Source organism: Nylanderia fulva, unplaced genomic scaffold (genome assembly GCF_048542155.1).
Source record: "Nylanderia fulva isolate GAGA-0341 unplaced genomic scaffold, ASM4854215v1 Scaffold68, whole genome shotgun sequence".
In the NCBI taxonomy this organism is placed as follows: Eukaryota; Metazoa; Arthropoda; class Insecta; order Hymenoptera; family Formicidae; genus Nylanderia; species Nylanderia fulva.
In genome coordinates this window covers 503263-529538 of record NW_028190786.1, presented here as the reverse complement: position 1 = coordinate 529538, position 26276 = coordinate 503263, and the positions used below count along the sequence as shown (strand labels likewise).

Below are 26276 nucleotides of genomic sequence, written 5' to 3'. Positions count from 1 at the left end.
TATCTAAACCCGAGATTTTGCACTTTCCAGATTTTGTTGTACACCTTTCAGTTAACAATTCTGACATATGTATGTTGTTTATTATCTTCTTGTCATGCGTTTATATTCCCTCGGATTAGTCGATTTTTTAAATTAATTTTTCAATAATTATTGCGAAGATTGTAAGATGTTAAAGAACTTTCCTGCTCGGTTTAACCTGCTCTATCTGCGCACGAAAGCTTCACCCGATTATTACCGCGGATATTCATTAAAATCTTTTAAGTAATAAAAATAATATTGTGGAAAATGTCTCTGTGTAACTATTCTCTGCTATTTAAATTATTTACATGTTATGTAATTTGTTGTGTTACGTATTGTGCATGCATGCAATTGTATGGAATATGGAATAGAATAAACTGTTATTAACTGTGTCACACAAACGCGATTGTAAATAGATGTAATTTATATTGCGCTACGCATATATAACAAGATTTTTAATGTTTATTTCCTAAAATGCAATTTTTTAGGATGCATAATTATTATACGTAATTGCATTTTACAATAAACGTTTTTAAGTTTTTGGTCTTATAAAAAATTTGTAAAATTACTAAAGAAGCTTGAAAAGCATTTCCAAAAATTTAAATACATAATTATAAAGAGTAGTAAAAGTTATAAAATTTTTGTTTAAAATAGTTTTTCATCAAAAATCACCTCATAACTTCTCTCGATATTATTGTATTTTCTCGAAATCAAATATATTGAATCATCTTTAAGAAGTTGTTTCAATCTTTAAACATGTGAATTTCTAAACATGTAAACAAGAATTTATAAAAAAAATAAATATTTCTTATTTGAAATTTCATATTTAACATTTCTCAAAATTGTAAAGAGCCGGATTTCTATATATTTATGTTTTTTCTATCAGTGAATTAAGCAAACCTAGTAGATTATACTTTAGTATTTATAATAGATTAAATTATAATATTTTTGTATGACATCAGTTATACGATTATAAATTTGCATATATAGTTTATAAGTTATAAATATGCATATAAACTTATTTATACATAAAAAAGTGAGAAATCAGTTCTTATGTAAATTTTTATGTGACTCATTTCATGAACGCAACGCAAAAACTTGTATATGCATATATATTCTATTACTATGACAGCTGGTTTGTCACAATAACATAAACTATATTTACAGCCAATCCTTTATTTACGTGAAATTAGACAGACACATTCGCGCTTGCGTATTCTCGGAAAGAATTACCATCTCGTATAAGCATTAATTAATCACTCATTGTCGCGAAGTTAATAACAAAAAACTCCTCGAGATATAATTGGTTGCGAAAATAATCCATCAAAACTATAAAAATATATCCTTAATAATGTATTAAAATTTGAATATTATTATGTATTGGAATATACTAAATCTCTACAATAACCTAACCTAACCTTATGTCTTAATCTACCTAACTTAATCGTGATTCACTTGATGGTGTTCGATCCGTCAAGTACATCAATTACACGTGTGTTATTAGTCTCTAGCATTAATCTATTCGTTGACTGGAAAATTAAACTAGTTGACCCTGGGCCAAATCTCAACAAACATGATTGTTTTCTTACAATTTCTCAATTCTAACCTCTCTTTCTTTTTTTTTATAGATTTTAAAAAATTTTTTGTCTTGCAATATTTAATTGCGATTTAGATCATGGAAAATTTATCAAATATAGTTTTTTAGAAATTATGTTTATTTCAACTTAAAGAGATTGTTTTAAATTCGGGGAATACGAATCAATGTCAAAATTGACACATTTAAATTGTATTTATAAATTTTTGAAAAAACAAAATTAAGAAATCATATAATTTTGAAAAAACAGTTTAAGTCAATTTGAATCAATTTTGTCCAGAGATTTTATTTTACGCTGTGCGCAGTTTTTTTTAAATTTTATATTGTTGATATCTTTTTAAAAAGTCATCGTAGCCTTGAGTAATTGAAAAAAAAAAGATGACATCGTGTAATTAAAAGTCATATATCATACATAGAATTTGCAGTTTTCGCGATTAATTATGATCTTATTATGATCCAAGTATTTTATATATATATATTTGAATACGATGCTTAAAAATATTCTTAAAAATTAGATTCGTAGACTAAATTTGAGATACGACTAATTAATAATCGAAATATGATCGATTGTAATAGAGAAGAAATCGTGAGAAAAGAGTTGATCATAAAAAAGATTAAAACTTGCAGATTGATTGATGATAAAAATATGAAAATAGATAAAAATGGATAGAATTTCTTATCAACTGAGAATTCAACAGCGGAAAGAAACGATAGAGACATTTTCTCAATTACAGGGCATATCTGATGAACGAAATTAAGACAAAAATTACAAACTCATCGATTTCTCTATTAGATTTGAATTAATTATAACAATTGCATTTTTTTGTGGACGCCTAAAAATTTAACGCTTAAAAGTAGTATGCATTTATGGTTTTAAAATAAAACCAATGTAATAGAGTGAGGGTCAAGAGAAATAAAATTCACCCATCAACAACTCTTTCTCTTTCGTAAAATTAACGACTCTCATAAAATCTTTTAATTTTATCTGTTCCGAATGCGAAAAAATAACAAAAAATTGAAAAAAAGCAGAATTTTTTAATTTGAGAAATTCACTCACCGGTGTCGTTTTCGTGTCCTTGGGGCCCATCTCCCACATCCTCAGTGGCTGTAGAGAGTGCTGGAACAGAGATAAGGAAGGAACAAAATAAGATCGGTAAGTGACTATCATTTTATATTAGCGGACATTGGTCACAGGGACACACAGAAAAGGAAAGAGGGGGCAGGCGGAAGGGCGCGAATTATTAATGCGAGTCGCATCGCGAAGTTATGCGCCCTTGAGACAATCGCGATGACTTCCACGTTGGCGGACATTGACGGGCATTAAATTATAAAACATTAACTATATAATCAGTGTCCTGGCTCCGGCAATTACGTGGAAATCCTAAACGCCGTCTTGTTTTACCAATAAAACATTTTTTTGCGCACCATTTTTTTTATTGGTTGCATAGAATAATGCTTTTTCATGATTCAAGTACATACAGAAACAAAACGCGAACCTACCGATTTTGTTAAAAACAAAAAAAATGTTTAATTAAATTTAAATTTTTTGTATTACACATGCAGGCAAAGTGGCACTTTGTGTGCGTGTTTTCTGTGCGGAAAGCGCCCGATTTTCCACGCCGCCATCTAGCGGCGACGCGGTGAGTGAATAAGCCGCATTCAAAGCCATTGCCTACGGCTAAGCCGCGTTCAAAGTTATTGCCCACGGCTTCAACCGTGGACAATAACTTTGAACACGGCTATTCCCGCACCGTGCCGCCGCAAGATGGCGGCGTGCGATCGGCCACCTCGCACACAGAAAACGCGCACAAAGCCACTTTGCCTGCACTTGTAATACAAAATAGTATGTGTATCACGTGCAGATTGACAATTGTTCACTCGTGTGAGGTGGTCGCACTCGCCTTCGGCTCGTGTGTCCATCCCCCGCACTCGTGACCAATTGTCAACTTTCCGCACTTGATACACAATATACTATTGCTTCTTTTAATTTTTTTCATCATATATCTTTATGATTAATTTTTAGCCTCAAATTAAAGTTTATATCTAAAGTAAATTTTACCTAATTAATCAAAAAATGCATTGTAATTTGATTAATCTTTTAGCTTAATAAATTAGCGATAAACTCTTCTTTCTCAATTGTTTATAATTTGAAAATCATTATATTGATGCTTTCATATTTTCGCTAGGAAAAAATCATTTCAAATTGGTCAGGCAATCTATTTATAGTTAGAAGCGCATTGCAGTAGTTTTGACACATTTTATACATAAATATGTTATTTTTATTTTGCTGTTTTTGCTACTTTTGAATTCAGAAGAAAAATAATTTTGGGACAGTGAACAAAACAAATAAAGAAAAATCAGATAATATATTATACATATAAAACATTATAAATATTAGTGAATTACATTTTACGAAGATTTTTAATTTTTCAATTAAATTTTTTTTTGTTTTTAACATAAAATCAATAGGTTCACGTTTTGTTTCTGTATGTAGTGTCATCGTGGAATAGTATATTGTGTATCAAGTGCGGAAAGTTGACAATTGGTCACGAGTGCGCGAGATGGACGCACGAGTCGAATGCGAGTGCGACCACCCCACACGAGTGAACAATTGTCAATCCGCACGTGATACACATACTATTTTGTATTACAAGTGCAGGCAAAGTGGCTTTGTTGCGCGTTTTCTGTGCGCGAGGCGGCCGATTGCACGCCGCCATCTTGCCGCGGCACGGTGGGGGGATAGCCGTGTTCAATACATTGCCTACGGCTTGAGCCGTATACAATGACTTTTAACGCGGCTCAGCCGTAGATAATGGCTTTGCTGCTTATTCACTCACTGCGTCGCCGCTAGATGGCGGCGGGGGAAATCGGCCGCTTTCCGCACAGAAAACACGCACCGAAAGTGCTACTTTGCCTGCACGTGTAATACAAAAGCATTTATTATTCTATTCAACCAATAAAGAAAAGGGTGCGCAAAAATGATGCTTTATCGATAAAACACGACAGTGTTTAGAACCCCTTTAACGCATTTTTTTGTCGAAGTTATTTATTATGCGACTGGACCCTGAATAAGAGGCTAGATGGAACGAAATTAAGAGGTCGTTTCTCTACTTGATTAATACAATTTCGGTGTAATAAAATTATTAACACCATCCGTCATACGTAAGAGCGTTATCTTCGCGATTGAGAAAAAAATATTATTGCCACACAAACGAGGATTGCAAATATAAATTATCATAATACACATAAATCAAATTCTGTTATCGAGTTTGATCTAGTATTTTATCTCGAAAACAAAGCCATTACATGAAAGAAAAAAATTATTATACATTTTCGCATTTGCATAAGAAATCACCTTTATTTTGTTATTTTATATATACATATATATATATATATATATATATATATATATATATAAAATAACAAACTAAAGGTGATTTCTTACGCAAATACGAAAATGTATAATAATATTTTTCTAATAAATCACCTTTATTTTGTTATTTTATATATATATACCATATAATAACAAAATAAAGGTGATTTTTTATGCAAATGCGAAAATGTATAATAATTTTTTTCTTTCATGTAATGGCTTTGTATATATATTACGATTTCTAATTATGATTAATATACCTATACATAGATAAGATTTTTATAAAATAAAATTATACTATAAATATATAATTAATATCTTAAATATTCAATATAAAATTCGTCATAAAATCTGTTGGATCATAAAATAATTAATACTTGTAACCATTTGTATAAAAAAAGACTCTTTTCCTATTATTTATAAATAAATAAATAAATAAATGTAAATAAGTAAATAATTGTGTAAGCAATAAGATATTGCTACATAAATAAGTATTTAATTGTAAATGATATTCGCGTAAAATATTGTGTATTTATATTAGGATAATTTACTATGTATGATGTAACAAGATTAAACGAATAAATAGAAAATAATATAAAAAAATATATATTAATATATAAATATTTTGAGTTAAGAAACTTTTAATTTGCCAAGTGTTTTGTTTTAAAAGAGTTACAGTATCTTAAAATCTTAAAAGATGTTAATCAAACAGCTTTATTGATAAGCATTAATCTGATCAACATGTCTATGTTGAATTATACGAGACAGTATTATATGAGTAATTGCATTTTTTTATCGACACGAAACCTTTTTGGCTAGGTAATTATCATCTTTGTAAAAAGATAATTCACTGATATTTATAATGTTTTATACAATCTGATTTTCCTTTATTTGTTTTGTTCACTATCGCAATTATGTTTCTTCTGAATTCAGAAGCAACAAGAACAACAAAATAAAAATATTTATATCTAACATGTGTCCAAACTACTGAATGTGCTTTTAACAATAGATTTCCTGACCAATTTGAGATAATTATTTCTCAGCGAAAATATGGAAACTCAATAATAATTTTGTTATAAACAATTGAGAAAGAAGAGTTTATCGCTGATTTTTGGAGCTAAAAGATTAATCAAATTATAATGCATTTTTCAATTGATTTTAATGGAATTTATTTTAGATAAGAACTTTAATTTGAGGCTTAAAATTTATTATAAAGATATATAATAAAAGATATATGATGAAAAATTTAAAAAGTTAAACAAAATATGATTGACATTTCCCTCAACATTTCCGTTAAGAAACAAAATCGATCTGAAATTGATTATATGATATGATGAATATATGATAGTAATTCTCTACTGAAAAACATTTTTAAAAAAATTTAGAGCAGTAAACAAACATTAAAAATACTATAATTTAAAGATTGTCTGATTAAAGATATTATTATTTCAGAAAATCGAGACAACAATTTTTCAAGTTCAAATCTTGCAAATTTGAAAAAAAAATTGAAAAGATTTAGAAAGATTCTCTCTCTCACTTAGTGCAAAAATAATCTAAAAGAAGAGAGAGATCTCTCTATATTAACAGCAGATACTAATAAATTACGAAAAAGTAATAAATGTTGGTTTTAAAGGCTCTTATGTATTCATCGACATTTATATATTCATAGGAAGTTAATTCTTGATTTAATAATGTTCTCTTCTAGTGTATTATATACATCAACGCATTTCAGACGCCCTCTCATGCGTATAATTTATTTTGATTAGCATCGGATGTGAAAAGCGCGCGCATTAAAATCGACTCTGCGATATTAAAGAAAATCAGTATTAAACATCTCAAACTTTCACTATGATATAACGAGAACGCGAAGTATACGGTACATCTGTTAAGTGGATCTCGATGTCCCTGAAGATGTTTGATTGCAATGTTAAGAAGCGACGAATGTTTATAAATTAAACTAAAAATAGAAATTATTTTTTAAAACATTTTTGACAGAAATTAATAAGACATGTAAATTAAATATATTTTTTATTTAAAAAATTTTTGAAATTGAAAAATAAATTTCGCTAAAATATCGAAAAATTTAGATATCATAAAAATATATATGTATATTAAAATAAATATATGTAGTAAGATTTTTTAAATACAAATTTACATTTTGTCTTTCATATATTTGTTTTTAAAATGCGTTTTAGAAAGCGATTATTCTTAAAAAATTGCAAATTTTAATATTTTTCACAAAAAATGATTAATTTTTTTTAAATCAAGGAAAAAATCAAATAAAATTTGAAGAGAAAAACGGTTAAGATAACATTTTTCTATACTTTTTATTTTTATTTTATTTTTATTTTTTTTTTATTTTTATTTATAATTATTTTTCTAAAAAAATCTTAAAAATAAAGGACACTGTCATAATGTTTATCATTAAAAGGATACATTAAAAAAAATATTTTATTTTATTTTTATTTATTTGTTTGTAAGATTTTTCAAATAAATCTTATTTTAATTGGCTAAAATCAACTTCTAAATAATCGCCGGAACTAGGTACAATTACACCTATTATGGATTGCGCCTGATTGCGCATTATAGCTAGTACGTGCACATAATCGTCATGATGCGTCAATGAATCGCATGTTACTTAGCGTTAATTAGCAAATTCTTATGTATTAAGTGCAAATACAACTTGTATGCATAACTGCGTTTCAAACGGCGAAATAATATAATTATATATTACATATAAAATATTGATATTATAATAATATGTATGTAAATGTATCATATAGTCACATATTTGTCTATATTATTTTTTTCTATATTATTCTATATTATTATAAATTCAATTGCAATTGACTGAAAATTCATGGAAATTTTATTTTATTAATAATAGTCTTATTGTTTATTGTATTTTTTATATATTGTTCTGTTTATATGTAATATAAACAAAATTAATTTTATAATACAAACAATCTAAATAAAAACGGCAATTACGAGCAAGCGCTACGATGTTTAAACGTGTATCTTTATTAATATAAAATTAAAAATTAAAAATTTTCCATGAATATACAAAAACATTACAATAATATCATCTCAATAACGTACGTTTCGGCATCTTTTTTTGGGCCATCCTCAGCGTAAAAAACTTAAAAACTAAATTTAATATAAACATCTATGATATATACGCAATAAAATTTAAAACGTTTAAAAATATAATCTGTCATCTGTTAATTATATGTATCCATCCATGTTGAAGTATGATTACAATAGCAATTCAATACCCGACAAGTAACGATTTTACACTTCAACATGGATAGATATATATAAATAACAGATGACAGATTATATTTTTAAACGTTTTAAATTTTGGAACGATATATTTAATTCGACCCAAACTAGCCAAGAAAATTTTTATTTTATTTCCACAACGTTTTGACCATTTGTTTTTGGTCCTTTTCAAGTGAAAAACTAGAATGGTACAATTAATTAAAATAAACATTTTTGATGTTAAACGCAAGAATTAAAAATTTTTTACATACTTCCTTGATAAAAGCGCAGTTAGTTGACACTGTTGTCAGTATATTGTTGTCAGTGTTAATATACATATATGGCCTAGATTTGTTATTATAAATACTTAAATTCTAATAAAGAATTTTTTTATCTATAGTCAATAAATAATTGAATGAAAATAATATTTGTGGATAAAACAGACACAGTTAGCACCCCTTTAAATTTAACAAAACGTGTATTAGATTTATATATGACTTATAAATACTAATATACGTTCAATTAACAAAATAATAATTTAGTTGAAAGGTTTAGTCATAAGTTAACAATTTTTTTCAATATACACCAGGGTTGGATAAGTTAATGATTTTTTAAAACTAAGTTAAGTTAAAGTTAGTTACTTATAAAATTAATTTAGTTAAGTTAAAAGTTTGCATAAACAAAAAAATTAACTCAGTTAAAGTTAAGATTAAATTAACAGAAATTAAATCAAAAGTTAATTTTTCAAAACATTATTTATATTAAATTAGAATTTTGTTTGTTCATTTTTTTAAAATTTATGATAAAACAAAATAACAAAGAAATTTTGATTTTTATATAGTAATATATTTTTTGGTAATTACAATTGATGACAAATGAACATAAAAAACTTAATAATACTTGAATTTAAAAATAATACGTTTATAACGCATAAAAAAACAATAATGATATTTAGAGATAGAAAATTTAACTTAGGAAAAAAGTTAACAAGTTTAAAGTAAAAAATAACTAGTTGAAGTTAAAAATTGATACATTTTAAATTAACTAAATTAAGTTAAAAATTATTAACTTTTTAACTTTTAACTAATTAACTAGTTATTACCCAATTCTTGTATACACATATATACGCGAATTGCGCGAGTGTGATCGAACTGGCGGCGGTGTTCTTGAAATAAAACAACAGCCAGTTCAAGGATCATATCTCGATCTCGGCGATGAGATGTCCTCAATGAATCGAGCCACGCGTTTCCTCAAGGCAAGCCTCTCGTTCTTGCTTGTATTCGAACAATCCGTAATTCGTATGTAGTAACAGACCGAGCATACCTGTTCCTCTTTTCATTTGTTCAGTCCTCCTCGAGGAGCTGTTCTTCTTGAGGAATTTTTACAATGAATAATTAATAATAATAATGCATAAATAGGTAAACCTTTATTGTGCTCCTTCCCAATGACCTTGACGTTTTCAAGATCATCGCGAGAGACTAAGAGTAATCTTTAAACAATATTAACTCTTATCCTTTTGCATTGTTTGTAAAACATCTTTAAACATTTTTCAATATCTTTTGTAAATATCTTTTTGTTTAGGTGCACACGTGTAAATAATAATATCTAGAGATATGTACATCGTTTCAAACAGTATTTAAATGGAAACACAAAATGAAAAATGTCTATATTGTATTTTGCATTAATCTTAAAATACATTTTTTTCGAAAATATTTTCCAATTTCCAATTAAATGCATTTATTATCCATTTTCTGTTTCAAATGCATTTTTCTTGCAAACTCACAATTAAGCGAGATATTATCAATTGTAAAAAAAAAATTAGAAAAAATTGTTTTTCTGTAAAAGCACGATTTACTTCCAAAGAGAACGTTGCAATTTAGTAAACTGTCATTTTAAAAGAATAATCAAATGTCTGTAAACAATATATATACAGAAAAACATTTTATATAATCCTATATGTATAATATCTATGCATGTAATTCAATTCTTGTATTTTAAGTTTATATTAAAAGAAATAAGAATTTATGTACGAGAAATAATGATAAGAGATATAAATATTAAAATATAAGAAATTGAAATATAAATAAAAAAATTTATAAAAATATAAATAATAAAAATAATATTTTTATTTAAAAAAATACTTTGACAATTCTTATTTTTTATTTCTTATTTTCATTTTTAAAATAATTGTTTTTTAATAAATATATTTCAAATATATTTTTATATATTTATGTTTAAATTCTTATTTTTATTATTTATATTTATTACTAGTTTTTCTTGTACTTTAAATTATTATTTTTTTATATGCATATATTCTTATTATATATTTAAATAAAAAAAATTTACATAAATATTTACACATGTAATAGGATTACATAAAATGTCTGGTTATATTGTTTACAGACATGCAATTATTCTTTTAAAATGACATTTTAATTGCAATGCTCTTTTGAAAGTGGAACGTGTTTTCAGAACAACAAGTCTTTCAAAGAGGGAATTACCCATTTTCCTTCTATGAAATTTCATAATTAGAACCAATAATGTCAAATGAAAAGTGGCATTGTTGTGTTCTCTTTACATATAATTGATATTTTTTAATGATATCGATTAATTGTGACTTTGCACAAGAAAAATGCATTTAATAAAAACGCATTTAATAGAAATGCATTAAATAAAAAATAGATAATGAAAGCTATTTAAATGGAAATGTAAAATAGTTTCTGAAATATGTATTTTAAATGCAAAATACAAAATAGGTATTTAACATTATATATTTCCATTTAAAATGCATGTATTTCAATTAATGCGCATACATATATCTCTGGAAAAAGTATTTTCTTTTCTATTACAAGCCGTATCTAATTAAGCGGTTATCTAATTAATGTCCATAAATATTATACTAATCATCGATCACGATCGAGCAACGCTCGAGATTCAGGAATTCTGCATAAAACATTATCGGATTGCGTGTACCGGATTTCTTTCAGGAATTCAGAATAATGTGTCGATTACGAGACGGCGATGTGAAATGTCTCTTTTGCATTCCAATGGAAATGTTGTTAGGAGCCACGTTACGAAACAATATTATTTAATATAAATATAAAGATACAAGTTAATCGCAACAATATACTAATAATAATATTCGACGAATATTTTATTATTTTTTTTATTTTTCTATTTTATTTATTATTCTTTTATTCTTGAATAAAAACATTGTAATAGAATGTGTTTGATAATTTACATACATTATAATACGATGAGTCAATATTGGAGCTACATCAAAATTCATCGAATGGCTAGACCAAATTATGATGATTCAGGGTATTAGGATTAATTTGCTGACGTACACCCTTGAACTTTTTAATCGCTCGACATTTGGAAGCTATTGATACTTTGAGACGCCTCATTATCATACTGGAAATCGGCACGAGCGGTTCTACGATTTATTTAAACAAGTCTCGTGCGTTAGTAATTTCGAAAGGATGTTGCAATCCAGACATGTTATTCAGCGGATCGATTGCATTTGGAAATCCGTACAGGGGCGCACATAATAAATAACTTTTTTTTTTATTTGATTGCAATGTTGCATAAACGTAAAATAATTGACAGCAAAATTATTATTAATTTTATTTAAAAAAAAAAAAAAACAATATTATTAATGATGTAAATTGCATTCATCTAATAATAAGAGAGAGAGAGAGAGAGAGAGAGAGAGAGAGAGAGAGAGAGAGAGAGAGAGAGAGAGAATACAAGCATCTCCAGTATTTATAATATATAAAATATTATATATTATTAGAATATATTATATTATTATAATAAAATTGAAATTTTTTATCATATACATATATATAATTTTATTTACTAAATACAGATTTATATATATATATATAATTATATATAATTTAATATAAATAATTTAGATATTTAATTAAAATATTAATTATATATATTATAATTAATATATTAATGTATTAATTACAACAATTAATTATTATATCAATTATATATATAATATTATAATATATTATAATAATATAATATAATAAATATCTCAATAATATAATAATTATACTATAATTATATTTATGATTATAATGTAATTAAATTTAAAAATATAAAATATATATAAAATTATAGCACTTTTTGATTGTGAGAGATAAGATTTCAAGTTTCTGTTTTTTTTATAAAAAATTTTTGCTTGCGCCCCTGGATGTCGAGATTATTTGCGTGTTTGAATGGAGCTATAAGCGATGCCACAAGCAAGTCCGAAAGATGGTGAGAGGCGATCTCGGGATTATAGAAAGTCTTCAAAACGATCTTTAACGTGCATCTCGCATCATCGGAATAAAGTGGAGCGAATTGATATTGGTTTCTTATAAGAGAAATAACTTCTTGGTAATTTATTAAGAATAATATCTTTTGACGTAGGCGAGGAATACGACTTTTATAAATATCTAGAAATATCCAGAAAATATTCAAGCATGTGTAATATTGTTCGAATAATCTAATTTTTTTAACTTTTGCGATTGATTGTGATTTTAATGTCCAATTATTTGATTGGTCAACTGTCAAGATTTATAATACTCGGACGTCAAATATTTACATGCATACACAAATATGCAGTTATTTAGATATACGATAATGTATAAATTTTTAAGTATGTTTATATAGTATATATATATATATATATATATATATATATATATTCTCGCTTATGACAATATTTGAATATTTAAATGTTCATCATCCACTCGATCTTTGTTATTTGGGCTACGTGCTTGGATGCCAAGTCATCATCAGTAAACAAAAAGAGAGGTGAGAAAAAGGTGAAATACCAAGTGAGCAGTAGGAAGTCAATGGAAGCATCGTGTGGTTACAGCCGACTTTCATTTGCATACGTCATAATATAATTGGTTACTTTTGCAATATGCATTCGTAATTTAAATATTGCAAGTGATAGTTTCTGACCTTGAAAAGAAGAGAAAACACAAGAGGATTCAAAATATACTTCAATGACAAATATTAACCATTTTTCATTTTAAATATTGTACAGTTTATGAAGCAGAGAACAATTTTGCATTTTACTTGTAAATTAAAATTTTATTAAATTAATGTTTATTTTAATCTTTTATATTTTTTTAAAGAGTACTTCTCTTTAAAAAATATATATATTATATTATAATTCTATATTTTATATTTTTTAAGTACACTTTATATATATATATATATATATATATATATATATATAATATATATATATATATATATATGTATATGTATATATCTTGTTGTATATATGTATATTTTCATTTTTTATTATATATATTATATATGTATAATAAAAAATTTATATATACATAATATGTGTCAAATGTTATATATAAGCCTTCTTATATTTGCGTTTTAATCACAAGAATTCTAAGAATCTTGTAAAGAGCGGCTAATAAGATTACAGATTAAAAATGTAATCACTATCATTATCAGTTTCACTTCTGACACAATTCTAATGGAATTTAAAAATTTCAGATATTGAATGAATTGTTGAAAAATCGAACACAGATAAAATGAACAAATGAGTAAAAAGTGAAAATCATTCGTTTAATTGATTTACTCAAGATATAAAAAAAATATTAAAAAAACATTAATTTCTAATAAATATAAAATTATAAAAATTGATATAAAATTTTTATTATTGAAATTCTTAATTATGCGTTGGACCAAGTATTATTGTCATATCTTATAAGAAAAAGTTTATGTTTTTTATTTAATAATAAAGAACATTTTTATACAAATTAAACATTGTATGACGTTAAAATTATTCTGTCTTTAAATGTTTACAATGATACATTTATATTTGCTCTCTAGTCATCAATCTTAACTGAGCAAGCGAATGAACGAACGTAAACATACCAAACGTAAACAAGACTCGAAAGCTAAGGTAAAGTCAAGTATGAGAAGCCAAACACAAAGATTATTATACTATTATACTATTTGTAATTACAAATTAAATATAATAAATGTACAATTAAAAAATCGCATTACTTTTTTGCCACCTTCAAGTGACATTTAAGTAGGTTACCTTGTCGCTATCAGAGTAGGTTATTGATATCAATTGTCTATCATAAAAATACAATAAAAAAATTAATGCCATATGCCGTTCAAAATAATAGAAGGACAATTTTGAAATTTTCTTTACACTTCCGCCTATAAAAAATTATTACACTACATAAAATTAGCTTTTGAAACAACTTTTAGGTTTGAACAATTTTTTCGTATCTTTAATTGCTTTATAAAATAATAATAATAATAATTTTTAAAAATATTATTTAATATTAATAATAATTTAATATTACATTGAATTGTATATTGTATAAATCAATAAATAGTATAAATATGTGCAGAATATTTAAGACAACAATGCAAATAATTTTAAAAGCAAAGTGCGATAATGTGAGAAAAATGTAATAAAACTGTGTCTATTTCATGCAAGTTACAACTTAAAATTCAAGATTATCTTCAATTTTTTAAAAAGCAATATATAATTAAATATTTTAAATAATTTTGTAAAAAATATAATAAATTCAATGAACCATTGAGAGCACTATTTTTTTCTTATATCCTATATTAAATCGTATAATGGGTAGTATCAGATAATTATTCAACATTTTCGGGAGAAAAGAATTAGAATTTTGAAGATTAAATAAAATTTAATAATTGAAAAAGAACTTTGTTGAATAAGAGAAAAAATTTGCATACGATTTAAATATTTAGGTAACATAAATAAAATGGTAAATGTCAAGAAGAAAAAAGACCAAGGATTGATCGCGTCTCGCTGATAACGACGGCTTTATAAAGTGGAAATTGCATTCTAGAAAATATAGACAGACTGTATCTCGAAGGCAAGGAGTAATGAAGTCACTTAAGGTTAACAAGATAACATCGCGATCATTCAATTGAGAATCCCTATTGACAGAGCATATACGCACGTGTGTATTCATTGTCGATATTGTGCAAGCGTGGCATTCAAAAGAGTTTACAACGGGTCGTTGCACACACATTCACAAGAATTCCGCACTGCGCTCTATAATTAGCCTAATTATGAGCTGTGACGTTTTTCAAACTTGAATACCGGAACAGCGATTCGTACATTGCACTATCTAAGCTTTCCCTATAAATTACTCTTTTTTCCATTCGCGATTTTTTATAATTGCAATTGCTTCAGTTTAAAAAAAAATTAACAAAAAATTTACAAATATATTGTAATAATTTATCGAAAAATTATATGTAATAACAATTTTATTTTAATATAAGAAAAAAGAATATATATATATTTTTTTTTCTTTTATCTAAATATATACAATATATAGCTTCTGTTCTCTCTCTGATTAAAATAAAATAAATATTGTATATGTAACAATTTAGGAGAATATATTATTATTATTTGTTTTTATTATTATTTGTTATTATATTGTTATTATTATTATTATTATTATTATTATTATTATTATTAAGTAAATAAAGATATATTTTTTTAAACTCAATTTATCATAATTATATTAATAAGCATATACTATTAAAAAAATTGAATTAAAAATTAATCTTGATTTATTCAATAACTAAATAAATAATAATAATAATAATAATAATAATAATAATAATAATAATAATAATAATAATAATCTCTATTTATATACGTGCATCGGATTGAGATTTGATGCTACTAATCATTTAATTATGGTTAGTGTAACAGGACAATTTGAGAAAAACATGTGATTTTGGTACGCTTGGTATATTGATGTAATAACAGGAAGAAAGCAAATAACAAAAGAAATGCAGGCGATTGCAAAAGTACGTTCGAGAAAGTGTTTTCTTGCCGTTATTCCGCGCACGCATCGAGTAGAATCGAGTGTATACGTACCGACTTCGGCATGTTGTACGGAGAATTCCAACATGGTCCACTGAAGATTAATAGACGAGACGCCGACGATGATCGATTTTTATTGCTGGACGATATATAACGGTGCCGAGATACCGGGAAAATCTCGGAAGATAGCTTCAATCGCGATCAGTCGATCATTCTTTGATTACTGGTGCACTCTTTTAAGCACAATGAGGATCCAACATGAAGATATTATATGATATGGATTTCGAGTGAATCTTAACGGATATTATTGATGAACAAAATTAAATTTTTTGGGAATAAAGGTAAATTGACAATGTGAGCTTGAAAAATGGCTTTTATACGATTTTTAAGGAAGTTTGACAAAAGGGTCAAAGATGCAAAAGATGAGCTTCAAGATTTGGGATTTTTATTAAATTCAAATGAGAATTTTAAAACTTATGATTATGTCGGGAAAATTTCAGAAAATCTTAGGGAAGTATCAAGATTTAAAAATTGTAAAAGAAATTTGAGGATTTGAGGAACTGATGATGCCAGAAGAAGTGCAAGCATCTGGAGAACTAACGAGATTTGAGGTTCCGAAGTAAAACGAATGATCGAAGCTGAAAAGAGCGGAAGATTCGGTAACGTTTTGTAACAAGTTTCAATGAATCGAAAAGAAAAGGTTTCAAAGGAAACTTCTTCCGTCAAGTTTCGCAACTCCGGATCGATCACAACGTCGCACTTTCTTCACCAGTTAAAGAGTGTCTTCCGTCATAAGAGATTGCGTTCTATTTCTTCTTCTTCTTCAAAGTATATCTCCAATCTTCCGTGAAGATAAACACCATCAAGAGATACTATATAAAAGATACGAAAGAGAAGTAATTTTCCGTTTGGCAAAGCTTCCCAAACAGCAACACAGGTTCAAAATGGGAACACGTACAAGACATCTTATTATACGATATCTAGAGAAGACGTGTCTTATGTCCCAATATTATGGACATGTTTGACACTGTCTTAAAATGGGATATAAGACGTCTTAAAAATATCTTATTGATATCTTAAAGACATATTTTAATATGATGTCTAAAGGACATCTCAATGACTTTAAGACGTCTTATGTTCCAATTTTGTTGCTGAGTGGGTTCGACCGACAGAGTAATTGCTGTCAATCGCGCCTATGAAGAAATTGGGTCTGAATTCCACGATTTACGTGACACAGGAATAAGATAAGATAAGATTGACGGGTTAATAGCTTATTTTCACACACTTTTTCCAATCCCGTTTGCGCGCGCGCACGTCTCAATAGACCAAGATGGCGGTGGCCGAATATCGTGATGACACGCGGAAGAAGCAGCACCGGACGCGGGACAAAAGAAGAAGACACGCTTCAGTAGAAAGCGTTCGGGACGCACTAATACGCTCCAACGTCGCGACGCTGAGCTGAGCCGAGCCGAGCCGATCCCACGAGCGTCATTGCGCGATACGCGCCCTGAAGTAAGTAACGGGGCGAGCCAATCGTGTCTTTGTGTGTGTTTATGTGTGTGATATATGTGTATATACATGTATGATACATGTGCAAAGAGTGCAACGAAGAGAGGAAGAGAGAAAGGCTGACAGCTGGAAGGGGGGAGATAGACTTTTCACCTTCGACAAGTGACCGAATGGAGCAAAGATTCAGAGAAAATATTTGAAGATAGGAAATTTAAGCAAGAACTTAATGGCAATTGACATATTCTTGGTTGGCGAAATATTGAAGGGCGGGGAGGGGGTGAGGTGAAAGAAGAGGATTGCGATTCGAATTATTGCAGATGCTATTTGAGTAACATTTATTTTATTACTAATATTTCATTAATTCGAAATTTATTATATTTTTATTATTATATATTTTTTGTTATTTTTTATTTTTAAATATTATTTTAAACTCTAGATAATTTTTGAATCTTTTTGGATATATATATTTCTTCAAAAAATTTCTAATTATAAATAAATAGTATAAATTTTCTGAAGTATGTATTATATAAAAATGATAAAAAAATGTTTGTAAAATTTTTATAATTTACAACAAAGCATTAGAAATAACACAGTTGTTATTATATAAATATACAAAATTGAAGACTAATTTTCAAATATTGAAAAATAAAAGAGATATAAGTTTTGTTATATAATAATATCTCATCATGTCGAAATTACTCAATAATGATTAATAATGTTATGGAAATTATAAGAATAAAATAAAGAGAAAAATATATTTAGAAAATAGTAGATTTTGTATCATATTAATTTATATAAAAGAAGTAAGCGCGGAAAATTCCAAAACTGAGAGTATAAATATATGTGTGGAAATTGCTCAATCGGAATATATTATCGAAGAAGAACGGTTGTTTTTATTAAAATTCTATCTGCATGATTAATGTAATTCGCGATAAACATGACTTTGAAAACAACATGCTATTTTACCACCCGCAAAGATTATTACCAATATAATTGTTATTTGCTTGCTTTCAATATAATCATTTTTCCGTGATATTCCTTTTTCAATTAATCTTTCGCATTCCTCAACGATTATTAATTCAATTTTTTGATACGCTAAAGATAATTAAAAAGACATTTAAGTTAAAATATATTTAAAATGAAAATCTTTTAGACCTATCAAAATTGTTTTATTAAAACAATTTCAAATGTTTGAAAATTTTACAAATTCTTAAAGACACTTTGGGAATTAAAAAAAGATTTTAAAAATATTCAAAAATTTTATGAACATTTTTTTATATTTATCGTTTTTATAATACATAGTTTAGGAAATTTATAAAACTTTTTAAATCTTTTATAAAAATTTGAAAAATTTGGAAGAGATATATATTTAAAAAAATCCAAAAATTATCTACAAAGTTTTAAAATATTTAAAAATTAAAAATAAAAAATATAATTTAGAAATGATAAAATTATACAAAATTATACATATGTATATTCGTAATCAAATAAATAAAAGATAAAAAATAAAGTTATAATAAATGTAAATAAGTAATTTTTAAGAATCTAAATAAAAATATCAATGAATATTAAAAGATATTTCAGAATGACTAAGAGGTTTTTATTCTCGGAAAAAGTCTGATATATGATGTCTCGAAATTCCACGACTGCAATAATTGAGATAATGATCGAACACATTCGTCGTGTGTTATCGTCAAATATAATAATTCTCTGTTCACACGATCGACGATCAATTATTCCACCGGATGCAAACTCGTATCAGTGACATATTAATTCTATTTGAGTGGCAAAAGCATACATAACGTTTGTAATTGAAATTGAGCGGAAGCAGGAAGAAGAATTGACAGGCTAATCAGAATAATAAATGATCATTTTTTCATTACCAAAAAATCAATCGATTCCGGATTATGATGACGTCAGAGCATCGGCAAAGAACTATATAAACTTGTGTTCTTATTTTGATCTCTTGTTTTTTTTCGTATAGGATGTCGTATTAAATCGTTAGACTTCTTGCAATATTTTTCCAAGTAAACATTCTTAAACGTAATGGCACAATTTGCTTGCGAACCTAATCCAACAGTAAAATTGCCTTTAACCTTTATACTCAGGTTCTCTCTTCAATCAAAGATCAAGTCTTCAACTAAAGAGAATCTAAAGTCGAAACTAAAAGTCAAGAACGTTTTTTTACGATTATTACGAATAGTGTAAATATTATTATTTAATGTATTTATTATTTTATATACTGAGAAAAAATAGTTATTTCCGATGCCATTTTTATAATTATTTTAACAATGTGAATTATAGCTGGTGATTCAACATTGCGTTATATTATTTCCATTTTAATTTTAAAATATATTTATGTAACCATGTCATATAGTTTTGTAAGATAAAACGAAATTTATATATAATAAAAAAGTCATACTATAATGCATAACCATATTATTGTTATAACCTTAATTTAGAAAAACGAGAAACCGCATGTCCCGCGATAATAAATAAGTAAATAAATATGATATATTAATGAGTTAAAAATATAGTTAAATAAACTATTATTAATTTTAGTCGTTTTTTTCAGTTATCTTTTTACTTATTTTTTGATTGTAATCTTTTAGTAAAGAAAATATTAGCAACATAAATTACATTTACATAATTGGATTGTCACATAAAAATGACTATTTTATTTACCATATTGTTTAAAATATTATTACCTAAATATTTATTATTATATAGTAATTTTTATAAGATTGACAGAATATATAATTATAATTATTATTATCAACATTAGAATAATAACAACTATATAAATAGAAATTCTAATTGTAATTATTTTTTACTATGTAATTATAGTCATAAAATACTAAATACTTTTTTCTTAGTGCAATTATTTCATAAAATTATATATCATCACGCTTAGGAGTGCAGTGTATGAATGCATTATAATATACTGATTCAAGATGTAATGTAACCTTCGTAATGACCAAGAGACTGATGAGTTTGGAGTCAACTTGACTTTATTTCCTTAAGTCAAGCGAAGATTACAGGACTGTTTTCCTCCTTGAAGATTAAGAATTTCAATGAGAAAAAGTCTGACGAGTATAGATAATATAATTTCCTCAATTTGCCTTACAAGAATTCTTTGAATATTTATTCAGTTCAAATCAGCTAAATAGAAAATAATTTCTTTATTTTCCAATAATTGTGTATGTACAGCTTAATTTCTAAAGTGCAAATATTTGAAATAAATATAACAAGCTCAGTGAAAAATATAAAAAATTAATTGTTGAATAGAAACATTTAGATGGACTATAATAACAGCCAGAAGTGCAAAAAAGTTTATATTTTATATATAAATTTTTTTTCATTTTATTATTAATTTAAATCATGTTAAAAAATACTTAATAAGTATTAGGAAAAATAATATAATTATAAAAAAATGTTATTTGATGAAAAACTATAGAATTATATATAATATATTACATATAATTTTATATCAAAATTTCAGAATTTTTTTTTCCAGAAAGTGTTCTGGAAAAAGATTCAATTGGGAGTCCTGTATATCTTTTTTAAATAATGTTTCTATTGACTTTATCTTTTGTGACCAAAGTTTATCAAAGAATTTTTTTGTCATTTTAATTTCAATTATCTTAACGGAATTAAAGTTTCTCTTTTCTACTTTCAAAATAATTTTCTACACATTGCAAACTGACAATTTTTAAATGCCCAAGTTTTTAAAATTCTTGTAAACGTCGACAAACTCTCAAGGTTCTAGATACGCATATTTTCTATACATACTTCTCGAATACTATCTTACAAGCTCGACCGATCATTAAGTACGTCTTATCAGCGCTTGCACGTGATACACGCATATAAGTAACCATTTAGCTGCTCGATGTGTAGAATGTCACACACAATACGTGTTTTCTACTTTATGTACCCTAAGGCACTCCTCGCTGACGATGTAAGCCATATTTGTACTTGTATAATAACGACCTCGGGAAGGCCTCGTCGTCGACCTCTTCTCCGATCTCTTGATCTCCGATCTCAGATCTCTTCAAACGCTCACGACCGTCTGATCTCTTCAAATTATTTTCTTAATTATTTTATTACTATATGCTTGATTCGCTTTTGATATGTCAATGACAGCGATTTTCATCTAGCAATGCGCGTATTACAATATCAATAGTATATTAATAGTATATCAATAGTATATCAATATAATAGTAGTATAATTACTATATTAATATAGTTATTATATATTATATGTAAATATTATGTTATAGTTATTATATTATATTATTAAAGTTATATTATATTATAGTTTATCACATCAATAGTTAGTATACATATCAATGACGACGATTTTGCTCTAAAAATGCACGTTACTATATCAATAGTATATTAATAGTATATTCTAAGCTAATATAGTATAAACCAATACTATATCAATAGTATAACTATTATGTTAATATATTGCCATATATTAACATCATATTAATAGTCTATCATATCACTAGTTATTATGTCAATGGCGATGATTTTGATTTAACAATGCCTAGTTATTATATCAATAATATATATATACTTACATGTCAATACTATCTATAATTAATTACTACATAAATAATAATCACTATATCAATAATTATATTAATGGTTACTATATCAATAATTACTACATCAATAGTTACTATATCAATTGGATTATCTGGCATATAAAGAATTATTTTCACTTTATTTACGTTTACATAATGTTTTGTTTTATAAATTCTCAAATTATTAATAGCAGTCACTAGTATTTAAATAAGAGCTGTAGAAATTAATCGACCAAACTAGCGAGTAAATAATTTATTCAGCTTCACGTTTCGACCATGTGATTGTGGTCCTTATCAAGTAAAACAAAATGAATTAAATTAAAGTTAACACATTATTATACAATATTTGTCAGTAACATTTCTTGAAATTATATAAGTCAATCAAAAAAAAATTGATCAATAGAACAAAGTGAAACATTAAACATCATAACCCGTCGAAGGATCGTCAGATTCTCAAAAAACTGAATAAATTATTTACTCGCTATAGTTTGGTCGATTAATTTCTACAACTATTTGCTTTATTTTGCTTTATAATAATCACTTTGTAATTTACTTTATTTAAAAACAGTTATTGTGTTCGAGAGTATTATATTAGTACTATATTAGTATATTGATTTTTTAAACTTTACATGCTTTAAAATATTTTGATATTTGGAACTTCTGTAGAATCCTAAAAGTTTTTGGAGATATAAAAAAATACGCATTTTTAGAATTTCTAATGGCGGTGATAAAAAATGCGATTACGTAAATAAATTTAAAACGCATACGTATGCTAAAATACTAGTATATATGTATATTATAGTATATTTATAGCGTACATTAAACGATTCTTCGAAATTTATATGTGAGATTATATAGCGTTGAATAAGATATAAAAAATGGTTGTGAATTTCGTGGATATGTATAATAAAATAAAATTACAGAAATTTCAAAACTGAATTTAACTTTTCGGACTAAATGAAAGGAAGAATAAATAAATATTTATCGAATTTAAGAAACTCTTTATCGTAAAATAATTTATCGGAAGACGCCTGATGATTCTAATTGGCAATAATAACTTAATTAAAAATACTCAATTAAGACTGTTATCGCGAGCAACATCATAATATATATTTAATGGATGATGAATTAATTACATTAATTTGTCGCCTTATTGTTGCTATCTTCACGATTTCTGGGAAATCGCTTTCGAGCTGCGATAATAAAACAAAGCGCACGTAAGTCAAACATAATTTGTAGGTATGTTGCTGCCAATCAGTACAAGTGAGTGATAACGTGCGAGCAAAACCGACGAGAGATAAGGAGATATCGCGCGAGTTAGTCTAAAAATCGAGCAGACGTCAAGCGAGATACAACACACGATGAGGTACAACATAAGACAAACAACTTCAGAATGACAACCGGAAAAGATTTTTTATTGAAAAATTCCACTCCGATTTCAATTATTGTGGAATTTTTTTTACAACAATCGAGAGTGTTAAATTTTTTCTTTCCGTTATTTAAGAAAGAAGCAATACAGATATAGAGTTTATTTATTTATTATTAATAATTATTAATAATTATTATATATAAGTAATACAGATATAGAGTTTATTTATTTATTATTAATAATTATTAATAATTATTCTAATTATTGTTAATAAAACCACAAACATTTTATTATGTATCTCTCAAAATTTTTGGACATTTTTCGTATATAAGATATTTAATTTAATATTATTTTTTGAATTCAATGAATCGATCATTAAAAGCGTAAGAAATTGCCTAAAGATTCGATATCTAAACAGAATCAAGGCCGAAATAAATGCGATCAAGGATTATGTAATAAACTGTAAATAACTTATGCAAGTCAACATTCAATTTAATCATTATTTGCGTCGAAATTCTAATTTAATAAATATGTTGAAACATTTAAACATTTTAATAAAAAGGAGAAATGAAAAAATATTTTACATACACACAAGGCTGTTATAATATTTTCATTTTTTAATATAATATCTATCTAATAAAGATCTAATAAATCATATTTTTAAGTTATGATAATTTTCTCTCAAACATTGATTATCGTATATAAATTCAGATTTTTATTTGTACAAAAACGCAAAATACAAAAATGTCGAGTTCTGATGTACAAATCGTGAATAATACAGCGTTAAAAATATGATACACAAGTGACTTTGTCTGCACGTGTGTGCTATTTTTAAATCGATATCGCTCTGTAATCAAAGAAATTTTCAGAGACGTGGGATTGAAACGTAATTTTTTTTTTTTTTTTTTTTTTAGAAGTTTATGAAAGCAAACATTTGTAATATAATTTATCTTTGAAAGAGCGGTGGCATCGTCGTTGCTCACGAGCCAAATTGCTTGCTCGTATAATTGTATAGTTTATATCGGAACCTCTATCAGTAGATATGACATCTAAAAGATATGCTATTGTCCAAATGAATCGTGACTCTTATCTTTCTGGCGGGTAAATAATGAAACAGAAAGTTCCATTACAATGTCGACATATATAAGCTTCTTAACTATAATAATTAATGTTGTTTCCGTCGCAACCGAGATTTTGACAAAAAAGAAAATGTAAAAAAATAATTTTGAATACTCTTACAAAATAAATTTAAAACAATGAAATAAATGCAATGATACATATATGAATGAGTTATTAGAATAATTTTTAATAACTCATTCATATATGTATCATTGCATTATCCTTAATATGTCTGAAAATATTAGAAGAATGTTTCATATAAATTTTGTAATATTTTATATTACATGTTAATGCGTGATATAAATTTATGTCGTGATGTATCAAAATAAATTATATAATATGTATGTTTAATACCTCTATAACATCTAAATATCTTGTAATATTATTGATTTTTAATAATAATTCTATCTTTTTGTACTCGTAAAATATGAAAAATAATAAGAAAAATACCTCCTTTATTTTTGCTTTATATCTTAAGACTTTTATTGTACCTATATGATATTTCTAACTACACTTCGTATAACAAATGAATGTTTTTTTTATGTTAATGTTATATCAGTCTGCATTTTTTAAAATGCATTTACATTAATCTTTCAAAATTTTAATTTTAATATATGATAAACTTATTAATTTGAAAAAGTTAAATATTTGAGCGACAATTCGGCAAAATGCTTCAGAGAATAACTACTTTGGAGATTATATTAGTTCTTTTCTGAAGCTGTTTTTTATCGTTTTTACGTAATTTTAATGCGATCAAATTGTGCTAAAGTATTATCTAAAAAGCTAACAATTCTGAATTTTTTTTGAGATTTGAAAGACTGAAAAATATTTATATACAAAAAAATTGGATTTTTTTATAAGAGAGCTGATCTTACAAATATTTATAATTGAAATATTGTCATAAAATTTCATTGTACTATTATGCATATAGTTTTTTTATTTTATATTAATTAGATACGTTATTTTTTTATTTTTTTACTGCGCTGAACAAATTTTAGAAAAGTAATAAGTATAGTTTGAAATAATTAGTAAGTATAGTTAAAAATGTATAAAAATAAAATAAAGCAATTATATATTTTATTATGATACATATATGGAGAATAATATCGTATAAGAATGCTATATGCCAATTTTCATAATTTCCAACTACTGTTATCCTTTCCATCGCGGACTATCGTTGATCTACTATTTTTCCACAAATGTTTCCGTTCTACAGTAGAGAGTTTCAAGGTCAAGCACAGTGCGATAACGTAATAAAATGGGAGGAGGGGGTAAAAAGTACGAGGTGGGAGTTTCTATCGTGGACAATGTTGATATGGAAGTAATAAAATCAATATGAGTTTTCTAAATTGACTTATTTCTATTTCTCAACAATTAAATGTATTTTATCAAAATTGATGCGAATTTGATTTAAATTTTTTATTAGTTATTTATTATTATTAATTTATCAGAAGCCCTTAGTTCCTGCATTCTTACTTATTTTTATATGCTATAACAGTTTTTAAAATCCTTTAAGTGTAAACATCTTTTCCTTAGAATCTTCTTTATATATAATTTATATTTATCTTTATATATAA

General features: G+C 26.1%; 1 protein-coding gene across 14 annotated transcripts in view; it reads right to left on the bottom strand.

Annotated features, from left to right (window-relative positions):
* LOC114934125 (uncharacterized) overlaps window positions 1–26276 on the bottom strand; it is a 94760-nt gene that overhangs the window by 49195 nt on the left and 19289 nt on the right. For 9 of the 14 annotated variants that reach the window (XM_085488327.1, XM_085488324.1, XM_085488317.1 and 6 more), the window contains one exon: window positions 2670–2729. In XM_085488327.1, the coding sequence (XP_085344453.1) occupies window positions 2670–2729 (60 nt within the window). Of the gene's footprint in view, window positions 1–2669; window positions 2731–16164; window positions 17614–26276 lie in introns of those variants that run through there. The other 5 variants (XM_029306788.2, XM_029306796.2, XM_029306774.2 and 2 more) reach the window with 3 other exon arrangements.